Raw genomic sequence first — 23411 nt, 5'->3', positions numbered from 1 at the left:
TGGTCCCATCACACACGGCCCCCTCAGTCCCCCTCCTCTCCTGTCCCCTCAGAGATAGAACCAGCTCTAGCTACAGCCAGAACAGCAGGTCCTAAGGTCTTCGGCCTTGTCATGATGACCTGTTTACCCTCCGCAGTCCATGACCCATCACGACTAAGAGATGCCCCGTAGCTAGATGTTTGTGTCAGAAACACCTGCCGGTGATGCAACAGCTGGGTGGGGCCAGTGACGTGGACTCTAATACCACAGAATGTACTGGGCACGTTCTGAGTCAACACGGTGATGGCGTGCCAACAGAGATAAGAGGTTTGGTTGTTTATTCATTTGGGTTTTGTTTACATATATCCTTTTTCATCACCAAAGATTTGAAGCTACTGGCAGTGAAAATTTAGATGATGATGATGATGACGATGATGATGATGGAAGGGGGAGACCCTTAGGACCAGTGAAAATAAAAATAATAGCAGAAAATCTGCTAACCTGACAAGGCACAAGCCCTCTAAGACACAACCACAGAGGCCGTACGGGATGACAGCTGCCTTTCACATTGGTTTTGGGTTTCTGGAAGCCCACGAAGAGCGAAAATCAGTAAGTTACCTAATTGTCATCATCAGAAAAAGGAAGCACACCAGACTCGGAAAATAAAACTTTTCCAAATACTGAGTAGCTAACTGAATATCTCCATGGGACTTTATATACAGGGACCTTAGAACTATATCCAAAGTCCCTGATCAATGGCAATTTTGCATCAGATCAAGGTGAGGTAGCCCAAATAGCTGAGCTTCTGGTGGCCTGAGCAGGTCTACGGCTGGGATCAGGAGTGCCTGACATGTTTGAGTAGGAAGTCCTGTCTATTAAAATATTAACTTATATCAATAGCTTTTTATTTTGTTAATATTTTAGAGTATAATGTAGAAAAAGTATAAAATATAGAGAAGTAAAAATATCATCACCCACAATTCCACCATCAGCTCTTGTATACCCTTCCATATTTTTTTTAAAAGAGACTACTTTTTTTAAAAAGATTTTATTTATTTATTTGAGATAGAGGGAGAGTGAGAGAGAGAGAGCACAAGCCGGGGAAGAGAGGCAGCCAGCCCGTGTTGCACCTGTGTGTGAATTAGAACTGACCTCCCCATTCTCGAGACATGCTATTGCCTTCTGCCAGAAATTTGTCATAATCAATATACAGTTCCATAACGTCTACAGTATGAGAAAGCTGCCCTCGAAATTGGGCAGTGCACAGCTTGCGTAGCCATACATAACAGCCCTGAACTCAAGGCCCCAGTTACCACTACAAGTGAAGGTGAATGAGTAGGGTGGTATAAAATATGAAAGATTAGTTGAAATTATTTATTTATTTATTTAGTTTTATTTATGTGACAGAGAGACAGCCAGCGAGAGAGGGAACACAGCAGGGGAGTGGGAGAGGAAGAAGCAGGCTCCCAGCGGAGGAGCCCGATGTGGGACTCGATCCCAGAACCCTGGGATCACACCCTGAGCTGAAGGCAGACGCTTAACGACTGCGCTACCCAGGCGCCCCAGTTGAAATTATTTTAAAATCAGGAGAAACTTTAGCTCCCTCATCTCACCTTGACGGAAGACTGGAAGTTTATTTTCTGAAAAGGGAAAGACTGAAAAAGCATGTCAGGCAGAGTTGAGAACAGGGTTGCCGTACTAGAAATAGAGGGATTAAACCAAAGGATTCCCTCTGAATGCTAAGCCTCATCCTGCTCCTTCCACTTAGCCCCGAGAACACTGGTACCCAGGCCTTTACCCTCCAGGCAGAAGAGTGCGAGAAACTTCCAAAAGACACAGGACCAACTCAAAAGGAAATGCCTAAATCCCATTACGTTAGGGACTCCCCAGCTAGACATTCCAGTGGCTCACCCAACAGTGACACTCACGTACTTGGAGCGTCATATCAGCTTTAAAATCCCCACTCTTAAATTTAAGCAGACAAGCAAAGATTACCAGTTATTGCAGGACAGATCTTAACGTGAAAGAGAGAGACCCAAAGCAAACAAACGTTTAAAAAAGAACGTAAAGAAAACCACAGCTGTACAGAAAGAACACTTAAAAATACCATGAATATCATCAGAGAGTTAAATAAATTACATTGATCGAACAAGAGCAGAGCATGTTAGTACAGCATTCACAGAATGTTTTAAAAATTAAACGTGCGATTCCAGGGACGCCCATGTGGCTTGGTCGGTAAAGGTGAAGTGTCTGCCTTCGGCTCAGGTTATGATCTGGGGGTCCTGGGATCGAACCCCATATCAGGTTCCTTGCTCAGCGGGGAGCCTGTTTTTCCCTCTGCCTGACACTCCCCCTACTTGTGCTCACTCCCTCTCCCTCTCTCTCTCTCTCTGACAAATAAATAAAATCTTTAAAAAAATAAATGAAAAATGTGTGATTGCAGAAACAAAAAAACCTCAATAGAGGGGGAAAAAGTCTCCCGGAAAGGAGAGCCTACGGAGCGGGAAGACAGGAGAGAAAAGATAAGAAAATTAGAAGGCTTGTCCCAAAGTTTCCTATTATTGGAAGAGATAAAGAAAAAGCAGTGGGATCAGCTTATAAAACAACTCAGCGTTACCTGGGAAAGATGAGCATACCTCTCCTTGGCGTGGGACAAAGATTCAGCAAATGTGTTCGTTTATTCAACAAATATGTTTTGTGCACCTGCTAAGCTCTAGGCGTTGTGCTGAGCACTGATCGCGCAAGAGTAAGGAAGATCGACAAGACCTCTGCGCTCTCAGAAACCAACTGAGATCGTTCGCCTCGAGGCCGCGGTGAAGGATGGCCCATCTCTGGCTCAATTTTGTCCACAAGGTTTGGGGTTCCATGCAAGGAGTGTCTGGGTAGATTCCCTGGGGGCAGAACGTATATGTAAAGGGACTGTAATTATTCTGCGGTGCAAAAGAGGAATAAACATACCACCAAAGCCGTATTGAGAAAGAACAAGTGTAATTTTAATAATCTGTCACAGAGTTGCTCCGAGATAAAATCGCTTGTTCGGGAAGACGGCAAGGGGGCTGTCAGTGCAGGCATTCCATACCGAGCAGGAGTCATTCCCTCACCAGCTGACCGGGCGCCAGGCGCCCTGCGAGGCGTGTGCTTCTGTTGGCTATTCTGCGGAACAAATCACCCAAAACTTAACCTCATAGGATCCCTCACGGTTCCTGTGGGTGTGTGGCGAGGCTGTGTGGTTGGGTTCAGGATCTGTCACGAGGTCGCAGGCAGGATGTGGCCTGGGGCTCCAGGCATCCGAAGGCCTGGCCAAGCGTCTGTTTCCAACGTGGCCCACTCGTGTGGCTGGCAAGCTGGTGCTGGCTGTTGAGGGGGGGCTGCTGCTCCTCCCTGCGTGGCCCCCTCCATGGGGCTGCTTGAGTGTCCTCACAGCAGAGCAGCTATTATCATCCCTCAGGGTCAACGATCCAAGGGAGAGCAAGGTGAAAATCGCAGTGCCCTTGATGACCCAGCCTTGGGAGTCATACACCGTGACTTCCACAATAGCCTGTTGGTCCCCCGGTCAGCCCTCTTGCTGTGAGAAAGACCGCGCCGGCCATGAACCGGAGAGCAGAATCAGTAGTGGAGCCAGGCGGGAGGCTGGCCCCCACAATCTGAATACACAGTGATGGACAAAGGAAGGGGGTACCTGTTCGTGTAGAGTCGTGTTCGTGCGTTAGAGATGGTGTCCAGGGAATGGACTGAGAGACAAGGCGATTCCCTCCAAACCTCATGGCCTGTGATTTTGTGCAGAGGTCTCAGCTCACATCGCTCACCTCCTACCTCGGAAGCAGCTGCCCAAATCCTCAGCCCTCTGACGTGGGCAATGCTGGGGTCTCTGACTGTGCCCGTCCATCGTTAGCCGCTTGTTGTCACACAGCAAGATAACCGTGGCTCTGTCCTCTGTGCTCTCAGACACAGAAGTCCCCAGATAACCCCACACTTGCTGTTTCTCTCCCCAAAGCATGCCCCTGTGTGTGCTCTCTGTTCTGGAAGCACAGGGTGTCCTACGATAATACCAAGGGAACACAGCATTCCCAGGCAGGAGCTGCTTTCAACCGAGCTGGGAGCATCCCTCCACAGCAGCAAGGCCCTGTGGGTATGGGAGGAGAGCAGGCCCCCAGACCCTTCCTTGGCCTTGCTGTGCTTTGCTCTCCCTAATCAGGGCCGTTCCGTACAGCCGACACCTGGGGGTGGTGACCCCTTTGATGTTTTCAGATGACTTCTGACCTTTGAGCTTTGCAAATGGGTGCGGGTGTGCGGCTGGCGTCTCAGCCTGGCCCACGTCAGTGCTGGCTGACACTCCGGTGGGGGCACTAACCATATAGAGGCCATATAGAGGCGTCCAGGTCATATAGAGGCGTCCAGGTCACCCGAGGAGCCAGAGGTGGCTGGGGGAGCTTCAGGCCTGAGATTGGGCTGGGCTCTCTGAGTCCTGCTTGGGGAGATATTGATGTGGGCTGCACCAAGGCCAGGAAACACCCCCTACCCCACACTCACAGGGGCCTCTAGGACTTGGTTCTTCTGGGTTTAGGTGCTTGGGGCTTGCTACGTGGTAAAGCCTTGATCCTGGAATAGTTCTGAATTACCACGCGATCCAGCAATTCGAATTCTGGGTATATACACAGGAGAACTGAAAGCAGGGACTTGAGGTATTTCTACGCATAACAGCATTATTCACAACAGCCAAAGGGTGGAAACGACCCGAGAGTCCATCATGGGATGAGTGGATATACAGAATGTGGTCAAAACGTAAGTGGAATATTATACAGCCTTTAAAAAGGAAGGCTATTCTAGTACAGGCTACAACATGGATGAACCTTAAATACATTGTACTACATGAAAGAATGCAGACACAGAAGGATAAATATTGTATGATTCCCTCACATGAACTCTCCAGAGTCGGCAAAGCCGTAGAGACAGAGAGTAGAGAGGAGGTTACCAGGGGCTGCAGTGGGGGGAGGTAATGGGGAATTGCTTACTGGATACAGAGTTTCTGCTTGGGGTGATAAAGAAATTTGGGAGATAGCAGCGATGGTTGTACAACATTGTGAATGTAATTGACATCCCTGAATTGTATACTTAAAAATCGTTAAAATGGCAAATTTTATGTTTTATATAATAAATATATACACACACGTATATATACAACCACAATAAGAAAGTAATACTGAATAGTATCTTAAAATCCCAAATCCTATATAAAAGATATAAAGTGGAAAGCGAAGCCTCCTCTTTCTGAGATGAGCCCTGATAAACTCACTACCTACGCTTTCAGGTTTTTTCTCCCATGTAGGCCGGATATCGGGATTCAAATGTGAGCCAGCACAACCCACCTGCCCCTCGTGTGGTGGGGATCCCCCCTGGTCTATGGGGGTTCGCAGGCGTCTCTCATTATGCTGGGCTCACCTTAGAGGAACCACAGCCTGGGAATTAAAGGTATAGCTCTGTAGCCAGATGGCCCGGGTTTGAATCTCAATTCCACCACTTGCTAGATAATGTACCTCACCGTTCTGAACTGCGTTTACCTCGTCTGCGTCTTCGATGTTGTTGTGAAGAGTATATGAGTCAGTGTGGTACACACTCTGTTTTCTAAAAGCACCCAGCTCTAGTGATCACAGAGTATCGCTTTATTGCCATGCCTGGGTTCTAACCTTCTGCCCCTGGACAGGCTTCATTGGCTATCATTTCTTTTTGGGGGGGAGGAGGGGAATTTAGCCTCCTCTTTTACTCCCTATTTTCCCTTCTGTGGCCTCCCCTCCTTTCCTACTGTTTATGACCACCCCAAACACCTGTACAGGGAATGCACAGAGCAGGTGAGACCATCTGTTTCCTTCTAGCCAATTCCTCAATGTTTCCTCCTGAGCAGGCAGCACGGACCACCAAATACAATTCTCTCTCTGACGAGAATTCCAGGTCTAGCTGTTGACCTAACAGACTTTTTACCTACTTACACTTTCACATACAAATACACATATCTGTTTCTTAACGGGGCTGTATAGTGCATAATATTCAGAACCTTGCTTTTGTTTGCTCAAAAGAGCTTGGACATCGTCTCATAAATAAACAGATTCTCCAAACTAAATCAGAGCATTCTTGAATGCAGGAGCTCACGAGAGACCTGAGCCCCGTTGTCAGAGCACCTATGGAAAGGGTGGATAGGGCTGGCTGCCCAGGCCGGGCACGGCTGTCCAACTGTCTAAGCTGCTAGAAACATCCTTCAGGTTGACGGAGGCATAGGAGACACAGCCCAGCACACTAGCTCAGAACCAAAGAGGAAGACCACTTTCCTTAAAAGACAGAACAGACCGTAATAAGGACTGATAAGTTATGTCTCCGACAAACTAACGGGACTGATGGGAGCAGGCCAGGGATGGGAGCAGGCCAGGGATGGGAACACAGCTTCCAAAATAAGACCCCTGGGGATGAGACTGCTGCCACCGCTGAGCTGGGCCGGCCCGGCACGCCTGGCAGCCGCTGCCCACAGCGGCCCTGGACTGAGGCTCCGGCCCAGCTGCAAAGCGGTGGCCACTGCTCTGTTGCCCGGCTTGCCCCAGAAAGGATTCTCCACCCTCCTTTTTTCTTTATTCCGGCCTTATTCAGAGTCTGGGGCTTGACATATGATTGCAGAGTGTAGCCTTCATGCCACCCCCAGAGGCAGGGGGGCTGGGTGGCAAGAGGCACACCGTCTCTCATGGAAGGCAGACTCCAGTGCCCACCAAGACTGGGAGGTGAGAAATCCCCCAAACAAAGCCAAGGGGATTCAGTCTGGGCGGCCAGAAGCCGTGGCCTTCCCAGCAGATGTCTGCCGGGTCGGGGACGCAGGAGACTGGAAACCAGGTGAGAAGTCTTGGTGTAGGAGAGAGAAGGCATTTGTCATTCCTCACTCCTCACCCAGTGGGACCAGGGCCACGGCGGGACCCTCAGAGACCTGCAGGAAGGCCCCGGGGTGGGGGTAACTATCTAGGACTCCTACTATGAACCATGCTGTAGGAGACACTAAGGCTTCCAGGGGTCCCAGAGGCAGTGCTCCACCAGTGGCCCTCCAGTGAAGTCTGGGAACATCTCTAAAGCTTCCAGATCCACTCAGAAATGCCCACTCTCTGCCCCACTTCCTTTTAGTGCCTTGTTCTAGCTGGCCCTTTCCCAAAGCCAGCAGGTGAACCTCCAGGTGCCTGTGGGTTGCCAAGCTGTCTTCACAGGTAGGTTCCTGGCCTGCGAGGGGGCCAGGTGTGCAGGGGGCCAGGTGTGCAGGGGGTGGCAGCGGCCTTACTGACCCACGGCGTGAGAGCGAGAGAAGCTGGGGCCGGGAGGGACGCTGGAGTCTGCCTTCGACGAGCCTCATGTTGTAGCGTGTATGGTCCGGCACAGAGGGGAGGAGGAGCGAGCAGGGAGAGGAAATCACTTCCTTTTCTTGGGCGTCTGTGGTGCCACGGCAACAGCCCCAGCCGTGTGTGAACAGTTGTTGCACGTGGACTCTGCTCGATTTTGTGCTGAGTGTTTAGCATGCGCTGTTCCACCAGACGCTGAAAACCTCCGTGAGTGTTTCTGTCATCCCTATTCTCCAAAAGAGGTCAAATGATCTGCCCCAAATCACCCAATGGTGAGTGGAAAAGCCAGGATCCCAATTCAGGTTTGCCTGATTTCCAGGCAGAATCCTTCCCCGTAGGCAGGTGCTCAGGCTGACACCAGGACCAGAGTGGGCTAGGCCTGCGGGCCCCCATCCTGGAGGCACCTTGTGATGGAGGCATGGAGGGATAGAGGGATGAAGGCCCCAGAAACTACTACCAGGGCCCTGCCTCCCAGGGCACGTTCTGGGTGTCTTTGAGGAAAACCCTAAAAAGCCTGCACCCCACTCGGGGAAGGAAAGGGATGCTGGGCTGGACTTGCAGACTTGGGGTCAGAGGTAACAGCCAGGATGTCAAGTCATTTGGGACCAAGCTCGAACTGGCCCTTCTCTGGGGCTCCCTCCTTGAGGGGGTCTCTGAGTCTCCGAGGGTTGGGGGAGAGCCCACTCCAGAGGCTGCAGCTGCCCGTAGCTGCCTGTGCTGGGACTATTTAGAGCCCAGTCCCTCTCTCCCTGCCCCCTCCGCCAGGGGCTGGGAGCCTCAGCCCCAGACAGGCCAGCCCCTTCACACGAGGCTCCTGGGCAGAACATAGCAGGGCCCTGAGGCCGCAGGCAACTGCTCCGCCCTACCTCCCAGGACTCATCCCTGTCTCCAGCTGCATTCCTGAGCTCTGGACACTATGGGTTTAGCAGTCAAGAAATTTCTGAAATAAGCATGAATCAGTCCTATAATGGGAATGAGATGGGGTGGAGTAAACCAAAATTCACATAAGTCAGTCCAGTTAAAGGCCCAGAAGAGCTTATGGAAGGAAGGACAGTCTCCCCCACTGTGCTGTGAGCTCTTCAAAGGCCGGGACCCGGTCAAACCTACCTCCGTGGCCCCTCAGAGTGAAGCAGTGTCAGACCCATGCTCCGCAAAAGCTCTTTGGCTCACTGTCTGCTGCCTAGAACAGTGGCGGACACATTGAGGGCATTCGATAAACATCTGTTGGCTAAGTGAATAGAAGCAGGCTGCATATGTTGTCTTCGGGTAATGTGTGACATGTTTGTCCACCTCCCTTTAGAGCACCCCCTCCACCCCCTGCACCCCTCTCAGCACACCCTGCCCTCCCCCCTCCTACAACTTCATCTCCCCAGCCGTGGTGTCCCTCCAAGCCTTGCCCCTGCTAAGCTTTGCCATGGTTTTGCCCCACCTGGGGCGCACCAACAGTGAGAAGTCACACTGCAACCAGCCTGGACTAGTTTCTCAGCAGCTTTATTGTGTAGCAAGAGGTAGTGTCATTTTCCACTGGACATGTGTCCTCAAGCTTGTACCAGAACTGCCTTGGGGCAGACAGACAGACAGGTGGCCAGGCAGGGCAGGTGTCCATGGTGGGGCGTGAACACCAGGGACAGCTCAGCTCTCTAAAGGGACTAGTGTCTGCTGCTCCTCGGGGACGGCCACAAGCATGTCCTGGTTCTCTTTCTCCTTGAGGGTGCTGAAAAAAGAGTTGACCTCGTCCCTCAGGTCCTTCTCCAGGAAGCTCAGGTGGTCTTCCACATCCCCTGCGTGGGGGCCCAGCTTCTGCCTCAGCTCCTCCACCTGCTGCAGAAGGGCTTTGTTGAAGGTCTCCCCGTAGGGCCCCACGTTGCGGCGGAACTCCTCCACCTGCTGGTCCAGGTGGCTGCTCAGCTCGGCCAGCAATTTCTGCAGCTCCTGGGTATTGTCCCTCAGCTTGCCACGCACGTCCTCAGCCACGGGCCCCAGCCTCTGCCGCAGCTCATCCGCGTTGGCCGAGATCTTGGCCTTCAGCTCCTCGGCATTCTTCTTCATCTGGAAGGCCAGCCCCTCGAGCTGGTGGTTGAGCTTCTCCTGGACGTCCTGCGCGTAGGGAGCCAGGCTGCGGCGCAGCTCCTCCACGTTCTGGTCGATCTTGACCTTGAGCTCATCCGCGTAGGGCGTGAGGCGCCCCTTGAGCTCTTCGACAGTCTGGTCGATCTTGGCCTTCAACTCATCTGCGTAGGGTGTCAGGGAGGCCTGCAGGTCGTCCACGTTCTGGCGCAGCACGGTCTGCATGCGCTGCGCGTGGGAAGCCAGCTGGTTTCGCAGTTGCTCGGCGTGAGTGTTGACCTGGGTGCGCAGCTCATCCGCGTATGGCCCGAAGCGCTGCTGCAGCTCGCGCATGTTGTCCCCGATCTTCTGGCTCACCTCGTTGGCGTGGGGCAGCAGCCGGGCCCGCAGGTCCTCCAGCTCCTTCCGAATCTCCTCCTTCAGCTTCTCGGAGTCCTTGCTCAGGCGTTCGTGCAGCTCCGTGGCAAAGGGCACCAGCTTCTTCTGCAGGTTATCGGTGTAGGTGTTCACCTGCCCAATCTTGTCCTGGAAGAGGGCACTGCAGGGGAGGGACACAAGGGGGCCACTGTTACACTTGGCATTACATGCCCGGACCTTGTCTCCTTATACACACCTGCCTGAGACAGGTGAGTGTTCAGGGATATTGAGTTCACAGGAAGATCATGGTTTGAGAGCGCGGATGTAATAGACTAAGTGGTTACCTTGTATCTCTGACTCTCCCCCTGACCTTGAATCACAGGACCCACCTCTAGTAGTCTGCTTCCCACCCTCCCCCCAACCCACCACACGCCTGTAAAGTAAAAAGGGCAGACTTTGAAGTCCTTCCCAGTTCAGAATTGCTGTGATGGAGATCACGTTCATTAATAGAATGTTATGCTCTGGACCTTTTCCAGTCTTTTAGGGATTCAAAATACTAGTTTCCTTGCACGTGCCCACCCTCAGAGGCTTCCCAAATATCCCCACTTCCTTTCCCATGATTTCACAGACGCCCGTCCTTCTGGAATGTCTTAGGACTCAGTTCCCATGACATTTCCCTCCCTCCCTTTCTCCCATGACTCTCAATGCTAGGATGTGGCCATCTGTCACACTCTAGAAAGTTCAAACAGGAAGATTCCTTAGGGATTATTAGTCCAAACCCCTGTTTGCCTATGTGGATCCCAGATCTGGAGACCTCAGGGTCACTGGGTGAGTTAGTGCAGGGCAATGGGTATCCTAAGCTCAGGTCTCTGGCCTTTGAGCTCAGTCCTTGCCAACGCATTGCATGGCCTTTAAGAAGTCCCACCCAGCAAGTCGTGCCTCTTACTTGAGCTGCTGGGTGAGCTCCGACTGCTGGAGATGTTCCACGGCTTCCTTGGCATTGTTGCTCAGCTGACTAAAGTAGTCCCACAGCACAGTGGCCACCTGGTCAGCACTGACCTCAGCCCGGGCACCTAGGCAGGAAACAGAGTGATTCATGAGGACCTATCTCCTTCCTTACCCCTCTGCACCAGCCCTGAGCTGCAGACTGGCTGATGGTGGGGGAGCCCAACCACTGATCTCCCCCTCTGTGTTTCCCTCATTAAAAGCACAGGGGCATGTAACACTGGGATAGCACCAATGCCAGTGGGCAGAACACTGGGAAGAGGCCAGCCCTTCTGTGAACCGCATGGCAGGTGGGCAGCCTTCTGCGTCCAGCTGGGGGATGACAGGCATTTGGAACTGTCCTCTTGCCTGGGCTCCAGACTCTCCACCCTGCCCATCTGACTCGGGAGATGGGTCCTGCCCAAGAGCCCCATCCAAAGGCTACTCACCAGTGACAGCCACCAGGGCCAGGGTCAGGACCACAGCTTTCAGGAACATCCTGGGCTTCTCGCTGGACTGGAAGAGCCTCGTACCGCACTGGATCCTTCCTGGAGTCAAGGGGGCCAGAGGAGGGGTTCTCACGCAGCTCACCTGTGCCGCTGTCCGGACTGCCTGAGCCTCGGAGCCAGCCAGACATTTAAACCCCCAGCAGGCTGCCCTCCCCACCTCCCTCCCAGTGTGACTCCACGCTGGAAGGTGACACATTCCCAGGAGGCCTCTTGGACTTTGGTGACCCAAGACAACGTGGCAGCTGACAGCAGACCAGGGCTCGGGCAGCACTCAGAAGAAACTGTTCTGTATTTGTGCCCCACCCAGTACAAAAGGGAGGGCAGGGGGCCATGAGCTGTGGGAGAAAGGAGGCCTAGGGAGCCCTTGAGCCAGGGACGCATGCCCCAGAGGTGCTGCACAATTCTGGGGTCAGAGCCAGGTTTGGGGGGCAAGGTTCACACGTCCTCTGTCTGCCTCAGGGAAGAGAGCCCTTCCCCAGAACATCCCCTACTCTGACTCCATCTCAGAGCACCGGACACTGGACTGGGACACCCAGGGCCACAGCTAGGGACAGCAAGCTAAGATCCAGAGCTCTGGTCCAGGTGTGCCCAGGAGGAGGGGGCTCCTGCCAGCCTTTGGGCAGGCTGGTGGAATGGGCAGGGCCCTGTACTGAAAGGGTTCATTGTAAGTGTGCTTCCTGTCCCACCACTGCCAAGCTGGGTCACCTGGGTTTTGTGATTCAGCTTGGCCTAACTCTGAGCCTCAGTTTCTCCTTTGAAACATGGGGTTGCTGAGCATATGTAAATGAGGTGTTGCTCATGACGTGAGTAGTATAACGCAGAGTAAACACTACAAAGTAGTTGTTATTAGTAATAGTATTGTTTTCCTGGTTTGGACCATGGCAGAAGGCCCAGTAGAACGCTTACCCCTCCAGTGAGAATGGCAAAATCAGGCCCAGCCCTCTGGGGGCTCGGGGGGGTGGGGAGCGTGCAGGGAGAATGGCTGGCCTGAGGCCTGATTCCTGCCCCCAGCCCAGCCACACTCCCTGGGCAGGAGTAGTCAGCCTACTCCCTACGCTGAATCGCAGGACCTGAGCCTCTTAGGGGACTTCGCACTGGGGGATGGGGGTGGGAGGCAGGAGGTCTTCTATATGACTTCTAACGTTCTCTACAAATGAGGTCGCACACACAATTACAGAAAGCCATCCACCGAGAAGACAATGCAGCCTGGTCAGCGTGAGTCGCTCTGCTGGACCAGGCCACCTGCACCGACCAGCAAATGAGCCCCATGCTACGGCACTGTCGGCTCCCACGTGAGAGTGCAGTGCCCAGCGTGAAGCTGGGCTCCTGGAGACCACGGGTGTGTTAACCCTGACCTATCAGGCCCCCATGGTTCATCTTCTAGCAGTGGCTTGATGTCTCATGGGATTGAAGACAGCCGGAAGGCCTTCTGCTGCCTGCACCCCGCGGCGTCCCCATGCCACCACAGTGGCCTCCAGTACCAGGGAGCTCTGCCTCCCTGGAGCGGCTCTTCCCATCTCCCAGCAGCTGTGAAGGGCTCCGATTCTGGTGTCGGACTCCCTGGGTTTGTATCTGGGCTCCCTGCTTACTGTCCATGTGGGGACAGGGCAGATCTCCTAATCTGTCTGAGCCTCAACCACCTCCAATGGGCAGAGTCGTACCCGCCTCCTGGGCTGCGAGGACTCAGTGAGACAACCGTGTCATGCTGGGAATGATGACTGGCACACAGTAGGTGCTCACCAAGCACGAGCCAGGTCTCAGCCCTGGAAGCCGTCCCTCCCCGCAACACTGGCCTATCACGCCTGCTCCTGTTCCCACGTCGGGCACAGTCCGGCCTGGGGTAGGCATGAAGGTCAGTGCTCGCCCCGGTCCCTTCCCCTGGGGCCCGAGATGCAAAGAGCAATGAGTCAGCAAGGACACCTCAGCTCAGTTTGACTTCTTGGACTCATCGTCGAACAGCAAGGGCCACCAGCATGTGACAGGCTCTGTCTCACTTGCTCAGGTGGACGCCCACCAGGAGTGTCTGCACCTGTCTGAGTGTGTCGGAGAGCATCTGCTAGGACGTGTACAGAGTCGCATAAGTGTGCCACTCCTTCTGCTGTCTGTGGGCACAAAGCCGGGCATGCCGCTAAGGGACCAGTGCGGACTGGTGTGGACTGGTGTGGACTGCTGCGGGCTGATGTGAGCAGCCACAGCCATGAGGAGGGGGTGCTGCGTCCTGACGGGTCGTGGGCGGGTGCCATCAATGAGTGCATTTCTCTCCCCACGTCAGTGGACATGTTTTGTATCAGGCTGTGAAAGGATTTGAGCTGGGAGCCGGGGAGAATGAGTGCCTGGTCTGAGTGTTGAGCTGCTGATGGAAGTGGGACTCTGCCTCCAGTGGGGCCTCTGGTTCTCTCTGGGCACAGACGCTGGCCTCTCCAGGTCTTCCGGCTGGCAGGGCTGAGTCGGGGCTCCCAGTCCAGCCTACTGGCAGGGGCATGGGTCACAGAGGCTCGTGCGCCAAGCCTCAACGGACACAAGTAAGCTCAGTCGGCCCCACCCCAGAGGACCATTTTTGCCTCCAGCTTGTCAAGCCTCCTCCCCCCTCCCCACCCACTGCTGCTGGTTACTCCTTAGAGCCAGTCTTGCGCAAGGCCCAGAGCAGTCTCCTCATTCCAGGGGAGCCAGCATGGGAGGGAGGGAGGGAGGGAGAGAATACGGAGGGCCAGGTGGCTTAGGCTGGCCACTGAGAGGGCCCCTACTGAGACTGCCCAGAGGGGTCCAGGCACTCAAATGCACCGAGCCCTTTGAAAGAGAAAACGGCCCAGGAGTCCTGGCATGCCACACCCCTGCTGCATGGGCCGGCACACCTGGGTTCTCTACCCAGCTCAGCAACCCCCTGCTGGGTCTCTCTGCCCCCATCTTCTGACCTCGCTATCCTCAGGGGGCCCGTTGCTACACAGGAGAGGGAGGACAGGTTCCTCCAGACCCTCCACACACACAGGCAAAGGGAGTTGGACAGTCCAGGGCCAAGGGATCCAGCCAGGCCCATTCTAGTATGCCCAGGGGCCGAGGACTTTGTACTCCAACCCAGCCTGGAATCTGGATTCCCACTGTGGCCTTCACCTCTGGGGCTGAGGGTCAGGCCAGAACAGAAGAGCCACATGGGCACTGTTGCTCTCTGCCCTCCCCAGTGCTCATATCCTTCAGTGACCAGATCAGCTTCCTTTCCTCCCCATCCCCATCTCCAGATTCTGCTCAGGAAGAAGTATATGAGTGACTGATAAATCCCTGAGGGTCTCATCTCTCCAAGCTGCTTGGTACTCGTGTAGGTACTTGAAGACCTGGATTCTGGTTCCCAGCTCTACCGGCGATGGGCTCTGTGTACTTGGGTCCATCTCAGCCTCGTGAGCCCTAGGTTTCTTACTATAAAATGGGGTTATTAATATCTTCTTCACAGGGTGTATTTGTATTTTAACAGAATACAAGATTTAAGTCAAAGGAATGAATTTCTAATGGAGAAACTTCAAGTCTCAACCAATAATAAAGAATTCTGAGGGTGGAGTCAGGCCACTTTCTCAGGTCTTTGATTTCACATTGTCGGGTTATTTGCTTCTTCCTGAGAAGATGGCTACCTGCCCAAAGTCCTATTTCTACATTGGGGGCTCCTCCTGCTTTCAGACTATGCTGTCTGGGGACGGACAAGGTATTTGGGAGGAAGAAAGAGAGATTTATCAAGCTCCCTCCACGAACCAGTTGCTTTGTACATATCTCATTTACTTTGCAACACAATTCTTGGTATATTGATGTTCCATCCCTTTTTTCAAGGGAGGAAAAATGAGGCTCTGAGATGTTAGGTCTCTGGCCCTGGGTCATAGGAGTCAGTGTCAAAGGCATCATTTAAGCCTAGGATTTCTTGGTTCCAAAGTCTTAGCCTCCCCGATCCTGCTATCCAGGCTATGGCTCCCAGTGCAGGCCCAGGGACACCTCACCCCAAGAAAGGCCCGAGGCCTCTCCTGGACAGCCCCCGCAGAGCTCCTCTGCACCCTCTCCCTACCAGACTGGCCACACTGCAGCCTAGCTTCCTTCCAGCTCCCTGCCCAGCCAGCAGGCCACGAGGGAAACCAAGACCTGAGATGAGGGGTGCTCACTGCTGGAACTCGATCCCAGCCAGCACAGTCTGGGGGAGGCCTCAGCCTTGAGCCGCAGCTCCTGACCCAGGGAATGTTATCAGTAGGTCCAGAGGGCGGGGGGGGGGGGGGGGGGGAAGGGCGGGACAAAGGCCTTGGGCTCAGAGCAGCTTTTGCTATTCTCCCACCAACCCCTGATCAGCTCAGAGAGACTCCTGGGTAAGCAGCACCTGGGACCGAAGTGCAGAGGGGCAGATGCTGGGGAGGGGCTGTGTAAACTCCACTGCGTCAACCTCCCCACACAAGCCTCCGCCCATAGGTCTTCTGTGACTTCACTCTAGACCCCCCACCCCAACACTGAGTTGTTCCCGAGCCTGAAGAAGCCCCTCACCTTCTCAGTCCAGCCCCCACCCCTTCCAGGCTGTTTGCAGGGCGAGGGGGGTGGGGAGGGATCTGCAAACTATGTGTGAAAGGCTGAGATGGGCCCAGAGGCCCCTGGCTTGTGCCCTAATCCCTTTCCCTTATCACCAGCCTCTCCCTGGGGAGCCAGGCTGCTTGGAAGAAATGGGGCCTCCCCAGTGTCTGAACTCCTCTGGGCTGTGGAGTAGCAGGAGAGCAGGGTGGGCACTGAAGGACACAGAGATTTCCCAACACTCCCAGCAGGCCTGGCTGCATCTGGGCACCCTGCCTCAGGCCCTGGTCTAGACTGATCAGCAGGTGACCTTTGCCCGGCTCACTGAGCCCTCCGTGCCTCCGGTCCTGGAGACAATATAAAACAGGTCAGAACCCTCTTGTTTGCCTGCTCAGTTCATCCCAAGAGGCAGCTGCTCCAGGTAATGCCCCCTGGGGAGGAGGAGGGGGAGGGAGAACGGAGAGCAGGATGGAGAGGGGCAGAGGAGGCTCCCTGCTCAGACCAGCCAGCGCAGTCTGGAGAAGAGCTTGCTGGGGCCAAGGAAGCCGCAGGCTCGTGGAGCAGCCCCCACCTCCAACTGCATGCTGGGGGACACCAAGGCTCATGGAAGGCGGGGCACTTGTCCAAAGCCACATAGAGTGTAGTGTCACAGCTGGGGCTGGAATGGCTCCGAATGGGCACACTTTGCCCTCAGTCTGCATGTTTAGGCCTGCAAGGAGCCTCAGAGCCCAGTCCTACCCCAGACAGGAAAACTGAGGCCTGGACAGGGGCAGAGATCTACCCCAAGTCACCCGGCATGTTCGGCATGTTCGCAGCAGGAGCCAGGCCAGAACCCAGGTGTCCTGATTCCTGGTCTGGTGGGTTTTCTGCTCTCTGTCCTGTGCTGCCCTGTGCTCTCCCTCAGCCTGGCTCTGGAGGCCCCAGTGTCTGCAAGCCCTTCGTCTCCCACGTTAGCCGGCAGCAGGCCCTTTCTCCTCCCGGCTTGGCCCGGCTCAGGATCTACTACTGTTGGGGCCGCACCACTTCCCAGGGAGGGTCCAGGGTGGGGGGGCGGGGGTTAAGGTACCCCTCACAAGATGCTTCCCCTCAGGAACAGAGGCGCCATGCAGCCCCGGGTCCTCCTTGTCGCTGCCTTCCTGGTTCTCCTGGCCTCTGCCCGTAAGCAGCTCGTGGGGACTGGGCTGGGGACAGGGTGCGGGCGGCTGTCTGCCTGGAGGACCCTTGGGGATGGCTTGAGGATCCCAGGCCCAGGTGGGTGTCTGGGCAGAAGCCAAGGGCTCCGCAGAGGCTGATCCATCCCACTCTGCCCTGCTCTCCTGGCAGGAGCTCAGGAGGCAGAGGACCCCTCCCTACTGGGCCTTATGCAGGGATACGTGCAGCACGCCACCAAGACAGCCCAGGACACGCTGACCAGCGTGCAGGAGTCCCAGGTGGCCCAGCGGGCCAGGTATGCCCCCGTGTCTCGGTGCCGGCTCCTGGCCCTGACTCCTCCAGAGGGCCCTGGCCGTGGCTGCCTGCTGGGGGAGAGGTGGTGAAGGCGGGACTGCATCCTTCCCCCCCTCCCCCCCACCCCACTTCACTTCCCTCCAAGGGCCCTCCTTGCTCCTTTAGGCACCCCGCAAGTCTCTGAGGAAGGCCACATTAGCTCTTGCTGCCATTCTCTTTGCTGGTGGATGTTGGCATGGGAGGCTCCATCCAACCCGGTTTCGGCTGGTGTGTGTGTGTGTGTGTGTGTGTGTGTGTGTGTGTGTGTGTGTTTCTGCCTTGTGCCAAGCCCTGGGGCTGGTGTGAGCGGGAAGTCCATCCTTCCTCTCCCACCCTGCCCTGCCTTCAAGTCCTCCCTTCTCCCAGCTCCCTTCCCCACCCCCACGTCCCCACCGCCTGGAGTCAGCCAGCATTTCCATAGCGGAGCCATTCAGACTCTCTTAGTCCTCAGAACTGGCTGCTGAGTGGGTATTATATTTGCCATTTTGCAGAAGAGAAAATTGAAGCTCAGAGAGGTTAAATGACTTGCCCCAGATCACACAGCTACTTTGTGCTCTGGTGATTTTCCAAATGAGAGACTGCGTCCCTCTGCCCCAACCCACTCAGAGCCTCCAGCTTGTGCAACCCTAGTAAGCATCATTTGCCTGGAATAGCCTGACAGCCGGGGCCTTACGCATCTCCCATGCAGTCACTCCTGTCCAACTCGCCTCAGACCCAGGGAGGCACCAAGGTCTGCCCCCACAGGGAGAAACAGGCTGGACTTGTGCTAGGGTCCCATCACCCCCCTCAGCATCTCTTCGGCCTGGGGTGGCAGCTGAAAGGGTCCCTGCCTGAGGTCTCGGGAGCGTGGCTGGGTGAGGTTGAGAGGGTCAGGGGAGAGGCAGTGGGGATATGGTGGGGGCCCCACTGCCTTCAGATGAACTCTCACCCCCACCTCCACTGCATCCCCTTACTGATTTAATCCCCAGGGACTGGATGACCGATGGCATCAGTTCCCTGAAAGACTACTGGAGCACGTTTAAGGACAAGTTCTCTGGGCTCTGGGATTTAGCCTCTGAGGTCCAACCAACTCCAGCCTCTGATGCCGTCTAAGACCTCGACGCCCCAAGTCTTCCTGCCCGTCCACCCTGCCAGCTCCTTGGGCTGCCCCGAAAATCCCTTGAAAGTGACAGCATTCTCACCTCCCACCCCACCCCAGACCTGGCCCACTCCCAAGCTTGTTGTCCTCCCAATAAAGCTGGATGAGAAGCTGCCGTGAGTGGGACGTCCCATGCATGCCATGTATGCTTGGGCACGGGGACGGGTGGGCACGGGGCTGACTCCAACTCATGCAGACTGCCTGAGCTGACTTGTGCGACCCATGCCCCTGGTGCTCTCAACCAGACTTGAGGGGAGGAGGCTAATGGGGAGTGGCTGGAGTAAGATACGACTAGACTCTGGTCTTGGCCCCATCATTTTATACCAGTCTCAGCTTCTTATCTGTAAAGTGGGTGCGGCAATACCACTTCCACTGCAGATTTGTTGAATGAATGAATGAATGAATGAATGAATGAATGAATGAATGAAATAAGACTGTGCACAACACCCAGTCATTATTGTTGCTATAGGCTGAGCTGGACTCCCCCTGGGACCAGACTCGGAGTGGGGGGATTCCAGTGTTCCAGGAGCTAAGAAGGAATCCAAAGTTACCCAATAGAGGCTGTTTGCCTTGTGTCCCCACCACCCAACAGAGGTTCACGTCAGGGAGTCCACAACCACAGACTGCTTGAGCAGGCCCTCGCTCTTCCAATGATAAAACTGAGGCTCAGAAAGATGAAAGCGCTTGCCCAATGTCACCGAGTCCACAAACAACAGAGCAGCCCTCAATCCCAGGTCCATCGCTCCTATTCTGCTCAGCTGACACAGAGACAGCTTAGTCACTCCGACGCTCGGTGTCTGAGGGCTCCTTGACCCATCTTGGTGGTATCAGTACATCCAGTCACACTTGGAGACATCTGCGCTCTCTTTGGAAACCCACCTGGGCTTCTCTTTGGCCCAACTGGGCCAGGATCCCAGTACCCACACCTGGAAAGTGTTCTCGCCCAAATCTGGCCTTGACACCCATTGCGGCTCAGAACGCCCACTCCCTTATCTCAGAGTGGTTAAGACGCACTGGAGATGGGGCAGGGGCAGCGGGCCCAAGGCCCTGTGAGGGGATGGAAGGGAAGGCTCCGTTAGTGCTCTGCCTTGGTCTCGGATCTGTGAAGCTGTGTGTGTGCGTGTGCGTGTGTGCATGCACACGGGGGCGCGTGTACCTGAGTGTGGAGAGGGGCCGGCTGTGGACAGGGGTGTGTGCTTGAGAATGGGCACGCATGGGTGCACAGCTGTGTGAATTTGAGGGCCTGGCCACACACTTTTTTAAAAAAAGACCCAGGATGGGTCTGGAAAGGGCAACCCAGCCCATCCTGCTCTTCAGCCTTGCTTGACGAGTGACTTCAAGCTTCAGCTTTGACATCTGTGCTGTGGATGTGGTGGCCGCCTGGCCAGGATTTGGGGAACGACACAGTGGGATGATGGACATGAATGCATCTTGGAAATAAAAATGGGCCAATTACCTGTAAGAAGTGGGGATTATTGTTCTGACTCAGGCTTGGAGCCCCATGGGTGGGCTGGCTGGCTGGCACAGTTGGGGGGGGGGGACATCCGCCCTTTCTGGAAAGGCAGGACTGTGAGGAGTGGCATGCTGCCCTTGTAAAAAAAAAAGGAAAGGGAAGCATCTGTTTCTTCATTTTTTGAATTGTTAAAGGAGGAAGGAGCAAAGGCCAAGCTCTTCATGTGAGCCTGCCCCCCTCCTTCCAGCTCCGGTGGCTCCTTGAGGCCCACCCCAGCTGGCTCCTGGCCTGGCCTGGGGGGAACACGAAGGGGGAGGGAGCCCTGTTTCCTGACCGTCCTCCGACAGGGCTGCAGTCCTTGTTTGAGGCTGTTGCAGGGCACCTAGCGTTGGACTGTCTGTCGCCCCGCCTGGTCCTCTCATTCCTTTCTGTATGGGCCTCCTTGGGAAGGGGGCTCCGCGCACTACCTTTCTCCTAGCAGCCGGGCCTCGCAGGTCTGCGACCCTGAATGAAGGTTCTGCGGGGACCCAAGGTTCCGACCGATGGGCTCCGCCTGCAAAATCGTTAGGAAGTTCCTGTCCCCTGGCCAAAGGCCAGACTCCCCCGCCCCCCTGCCCCGGGCTGTCCCGGGACGTCCCTCCGCCCTCACCCGCTCCCATCCTCCCAAAAAAGAATTTCTCGTTTTCGGAGCACATTTTATTGTTTAAAAATCGTAACTGAAGCTTCAAAACACACGCAGCCCAACACAGGCGTCCCGCTTTGGATATGTTTATTCTAAGAACCCGATGCACGGAAAGGGGAGTCCCGGGAGGGGTCCCTCGGGTCCGGGGCGCGTCACTGGGCGTTCAGCTTCTTGGTGGCCTCATCCACGGCAGCCAGTAGGCTGACCTTGAAGCTCTCCAGCACGGGCAGCAGGCCCTGGCGGAGGTCCTCCAGCGCGGGCTTGGCCTTCTCGCTGAGCGCGCTCAGGTGCTCGCTGGCCTTGGCGTGGTACTCGGCCAGGCTGGCGCCGCCGTCCTCCTTGAGCGCCTGCAGCCGGGCGGCCAGGCGCTCACGCAGCTGGTCGCTGTAGGGGGCCAGCTGCGCGCGCAGCGCGTCCACGTGGGTGCGCGCGCGGTCCCGCAGCTCCTCGCCCAGGGGGCTCAGCTTCTCCTGCAGCTCCTGCAGTTTCTGGCGCGCGCCCTCGCGCAGCTCCGCGCCCAGCGGCGCCACCTTCTGGCGGTACAGCTCCACCTCCTCGTGCCAATTTTTCTGGAACTCGTCCAGGTAGGGCTGCACCTTCTGCTTCACCTCCTCCAGATCCTTGCTCATCTCCTGCCGCAGCACCTCTGTCTCCTTTTCCAGGTTATCCCAGAACTCCTGGGTGACCGGGCCGATCTGTTCGCGCAGCTTGGTCACCGTGCTGGTCAAGCTGTCCCAGTTGTCCAGGAGTTTCAGGCTGAAGGGGTGGGGAGGGGAGAGCGGGGGCTCAGGGGTGGCCTCCCCGGCACCCCGGGGCACCCCGGACAGCCCGGGAGCTGCGCGGCACCTGCCCCTGACGGGCATCAGCCTGGGGCCCCGGAGCCCGGCCTCGATTTCCCCACACCCTGCCTCCCCCAGGACAGCCTCCCCCGAGCACACACCACCACCACTACCGCTGGGTTCCCCGGTCCGGATGGACTGAGGAGCTAGGAGCGACAGAGCTGGGTTGGGTGCCCTGTCTTGTCTGTCCCCAAAGCTGGGCCTTAAGGACCTCGTCTCTATACTTGGAGCCCCTCGTCCTCTCTGGAGACGGCCATCCCTGTTGCTGGCCAGGAGCGGAGGAGGGAGCTAAGAACGGGAAGGGGCTTGTTGCACTGGGCAAGCAGATGGTGGTACTGTGATTGCTGACCCGGCAGCACAGACCTGCCCCTTGCTAGGGCCTACAGCTCTTACTCTCCCCAAAATGAGTTCTGAGATGGTGGTTATTTGGGGGATCTCATTCCTGCTTGGGGATTCCATTCTGGGTTTTTCCAGACCTTCTAGGGGACCCAGGAAATAGCAGGTGGGGATTCGGCCAGTCTGGCTACATCTTCCCATAGGCCTCTCTGCCCCTCAGGACTGGCCACCCCTGCCCCTGTTCCCCAGCCCCCCGGGGCCCCAGGTTGGGTCCGTACTTCAGCTGTTTTCCCAAGGCGGAGGCTTCAAACTGGGCCACATAGTCTCTGCCGCCTTCTTTGACTGCGTCCACATACACGGTGGCTAAATCCTTCACTCGATCCCAAGGTGACTGGGGCTCATCTTGCTGCCAGAAATGCCGAGCCTGGCTCCCTGGGGGTCGGAGGGGAGACCGAGATCAGGCCAGCTCCGGACCAGGATCAGAGCTGAAGTGCCAGGCTTGGAGGCAGGGGCAAGGGGATGAGTGAGAAATCCTGTTCCCTGTGCCCAGGAGGGTGGCCCACAGCAGCTTAGGGAGAAGCCCTCCCCCCCCATGGTTGGCTTCCTAGGTTGGGGGGCACCTACCCGTGAGGAAGAGCACGGCCAAGCTCAGCACCACCGCTTTCATCCTGAAGGGACGTGGGTGACCTGGAGGAGAAGAGGGTCTGGGCTGAAGGGGGCAGGCCTCTCGTGTGAGGAGCCCAGTGGTCCCCCACTCATTTTAGCCAGGGGCGGAGGAGGCAGGGCACAGAGTGGGAGAGGGTCTCAGTACCCAGAGCCCCCGCATGGGGCAGAGTCTGGAACCAAGACCCCAGAACCTGAGCCTCCGATGCCCAGAGCTGGGGGAGCAGGCCGCCGCACTTACCTCGAGGATTCCAGCAGTCTCTGAGTGGCCGGCTCTCCTGGCCTATTTATGTCTCCAGGCAGGGGCTGGGCTGGGAGGCTGATAAGCCCAGCCCAGGCCTTGCTGCTTCTCACTGGTCCTGGCGATGTGGAACTTAGAGTTCAAGGATCAGCTCTGTCCCCAGGGCCGGACAAATAGAGTGGGCAAACAGGAAGCTGCGGGGGCTGCAAGGCCAAGGATCAAGGGTTCAGGCGGGGGCCAGAGGGGGTGGTTGCAGGCCCTCAGGGTCGGGGTCATCTGCACCCATCCCTTCTCCTGGGGGGGACGTGTGCCCGCCATTGCCCGCTGTGCCAGTGCAGCCCGGGGAGAGGAGGGATGGAAGCAAGAGACACCAGCTGGCCAGGGATGGCTGGGACTCCTCCCCTCCCCCCCTCCCCTTGCATTCCAGGGAGATTACTTTGTCCCTACCCTGTCCTTCCCCTCCAAAGGCAACAGACAGTCTCCCCCCACCAACACCCTGTGGCCTCTTTTATCCCAGCAGGTCAGCATGCCTCTCTCCAGGCTCTCCCAGACCTCCAAAGCCTCGCCTGAAGGGGCCCTGTGGTGCCAGGGCGTGGCCTGGGCAGAGTGGACAGGGCTCTGTGTATCCCAGACTGCGATTTCGGGACCTCTGACATTTCAAAACAGATTCTAGAGACCAACAGGGAGTTGCCTGCTTTTGATTTTGTCATGTAAAAAAGTTACCCACTGTCTCCCCAATCCCCCCAGCCCCGCTGTGACCAACACTTCAAACGAGAAAAGAACTTCTTTCAAC

The 23411-nt window shown here is 56.0% G+C and overlaps 3 protein-coding genes across 4 annotated transcripts; 1 reads left to right on the top strand and 2 right to left on the bottom strand.

Moving 5' to 3' along the window:
* Positions 1-8895: 8895 nt before the first annotated feature.
* On the bottom strand, positions 8896-11270 carry APOA4 (apolipoprotein A4). The gene is made up of 3 exons (XM_045797607.2): positions 11198-11270; positions 10711-10837; positions 8896-9945 (listed from the first exon to the last, which is right to left on the bottom strand). The coding sequence occupies exons 1-3, from the start codon at positions 11244-11246 to the stop codon at positions 8973-8975; spliced, it is 1149 nt and encodes a 382-aa protein (XP_045653563.2). The 5' UTR covers positions 11247-11270; the 3' UTR covers positions 8896-8972.
* A 4793-nt stretch (positions 11271-16063) lies between these two features.
* Positions 16064-18519, top strand: APOC3 (apolipoprotein C3). Of its 2 annotated transcripts, none has more exons than XM_045797832.2 (4): positions 16064-16202; positions 16872-16939; positions 17105-17228; positions 18235-18519. In XM_045797832.2, exons 2-4 carry the CDS (start codon positions 16885-16887, stop codon positions 18356-18358), a joined length of 303 nt encoding a protein of 100 aa, XP_045653788.1. In that variant the 5' UTR covers positions 16064-16202; positions 16872-16884; the 3' UTR covers positions 18359-18519. The 2 variants fall into 2 exon arrangements, with proteins under 2 accessions (XP_045653788.1, XP_087724544.1); XM_087868418.1 differs by lacking the exon at positions 16064-16202 and adding an exon at positions 16616-16638.
* Positions 18520-20531: 2012 nt separating this feature from the next.
* On the bottom strand, positions 20532-22703 carry APOA1 (apolipoprotein A1). Its single transcript, XM_045797833.2, has 4 exons — positions 22619-22703; positions 22339-22401; positions 21993-22146; positions 20532-21295 (listed from the first exon to the last, which is right to left on the bottom strand). The coding sequence occupies exons 2-4, from the start codon at positions 22379-22381 to the stop codon at positions 20692-20694; spliced, it is 801 nt and encodes a 266-aa protein (XP_045653789.1). The 5' UTR covers positions 22382-22401; positions 22619-22703; the 3' UTR covers positions 20532-20691.
* Between the last annotated feature and the right edge of the window lie 708 nt (positions 22704-23411).

Source organism: Ursus americanus, chromosome 16, assembly GCF_024610735.1.
Source record: "Ursus americanus isolate L20-20 chromosome 16, mUrsAme1.1.p, whole genome shotgun sequence".
Taxonomy (NCBI): Eukaryota; Metazoa; Chordata; class Mammalia; order Carnivora; family Ursidae; genus Ursus; species Ursus americanus.
The sequence above is the reverse complement of the archived record's forward strand: the minus strand, read 5'-3'. Positions and strand labels throughout refer to the sequence as shown.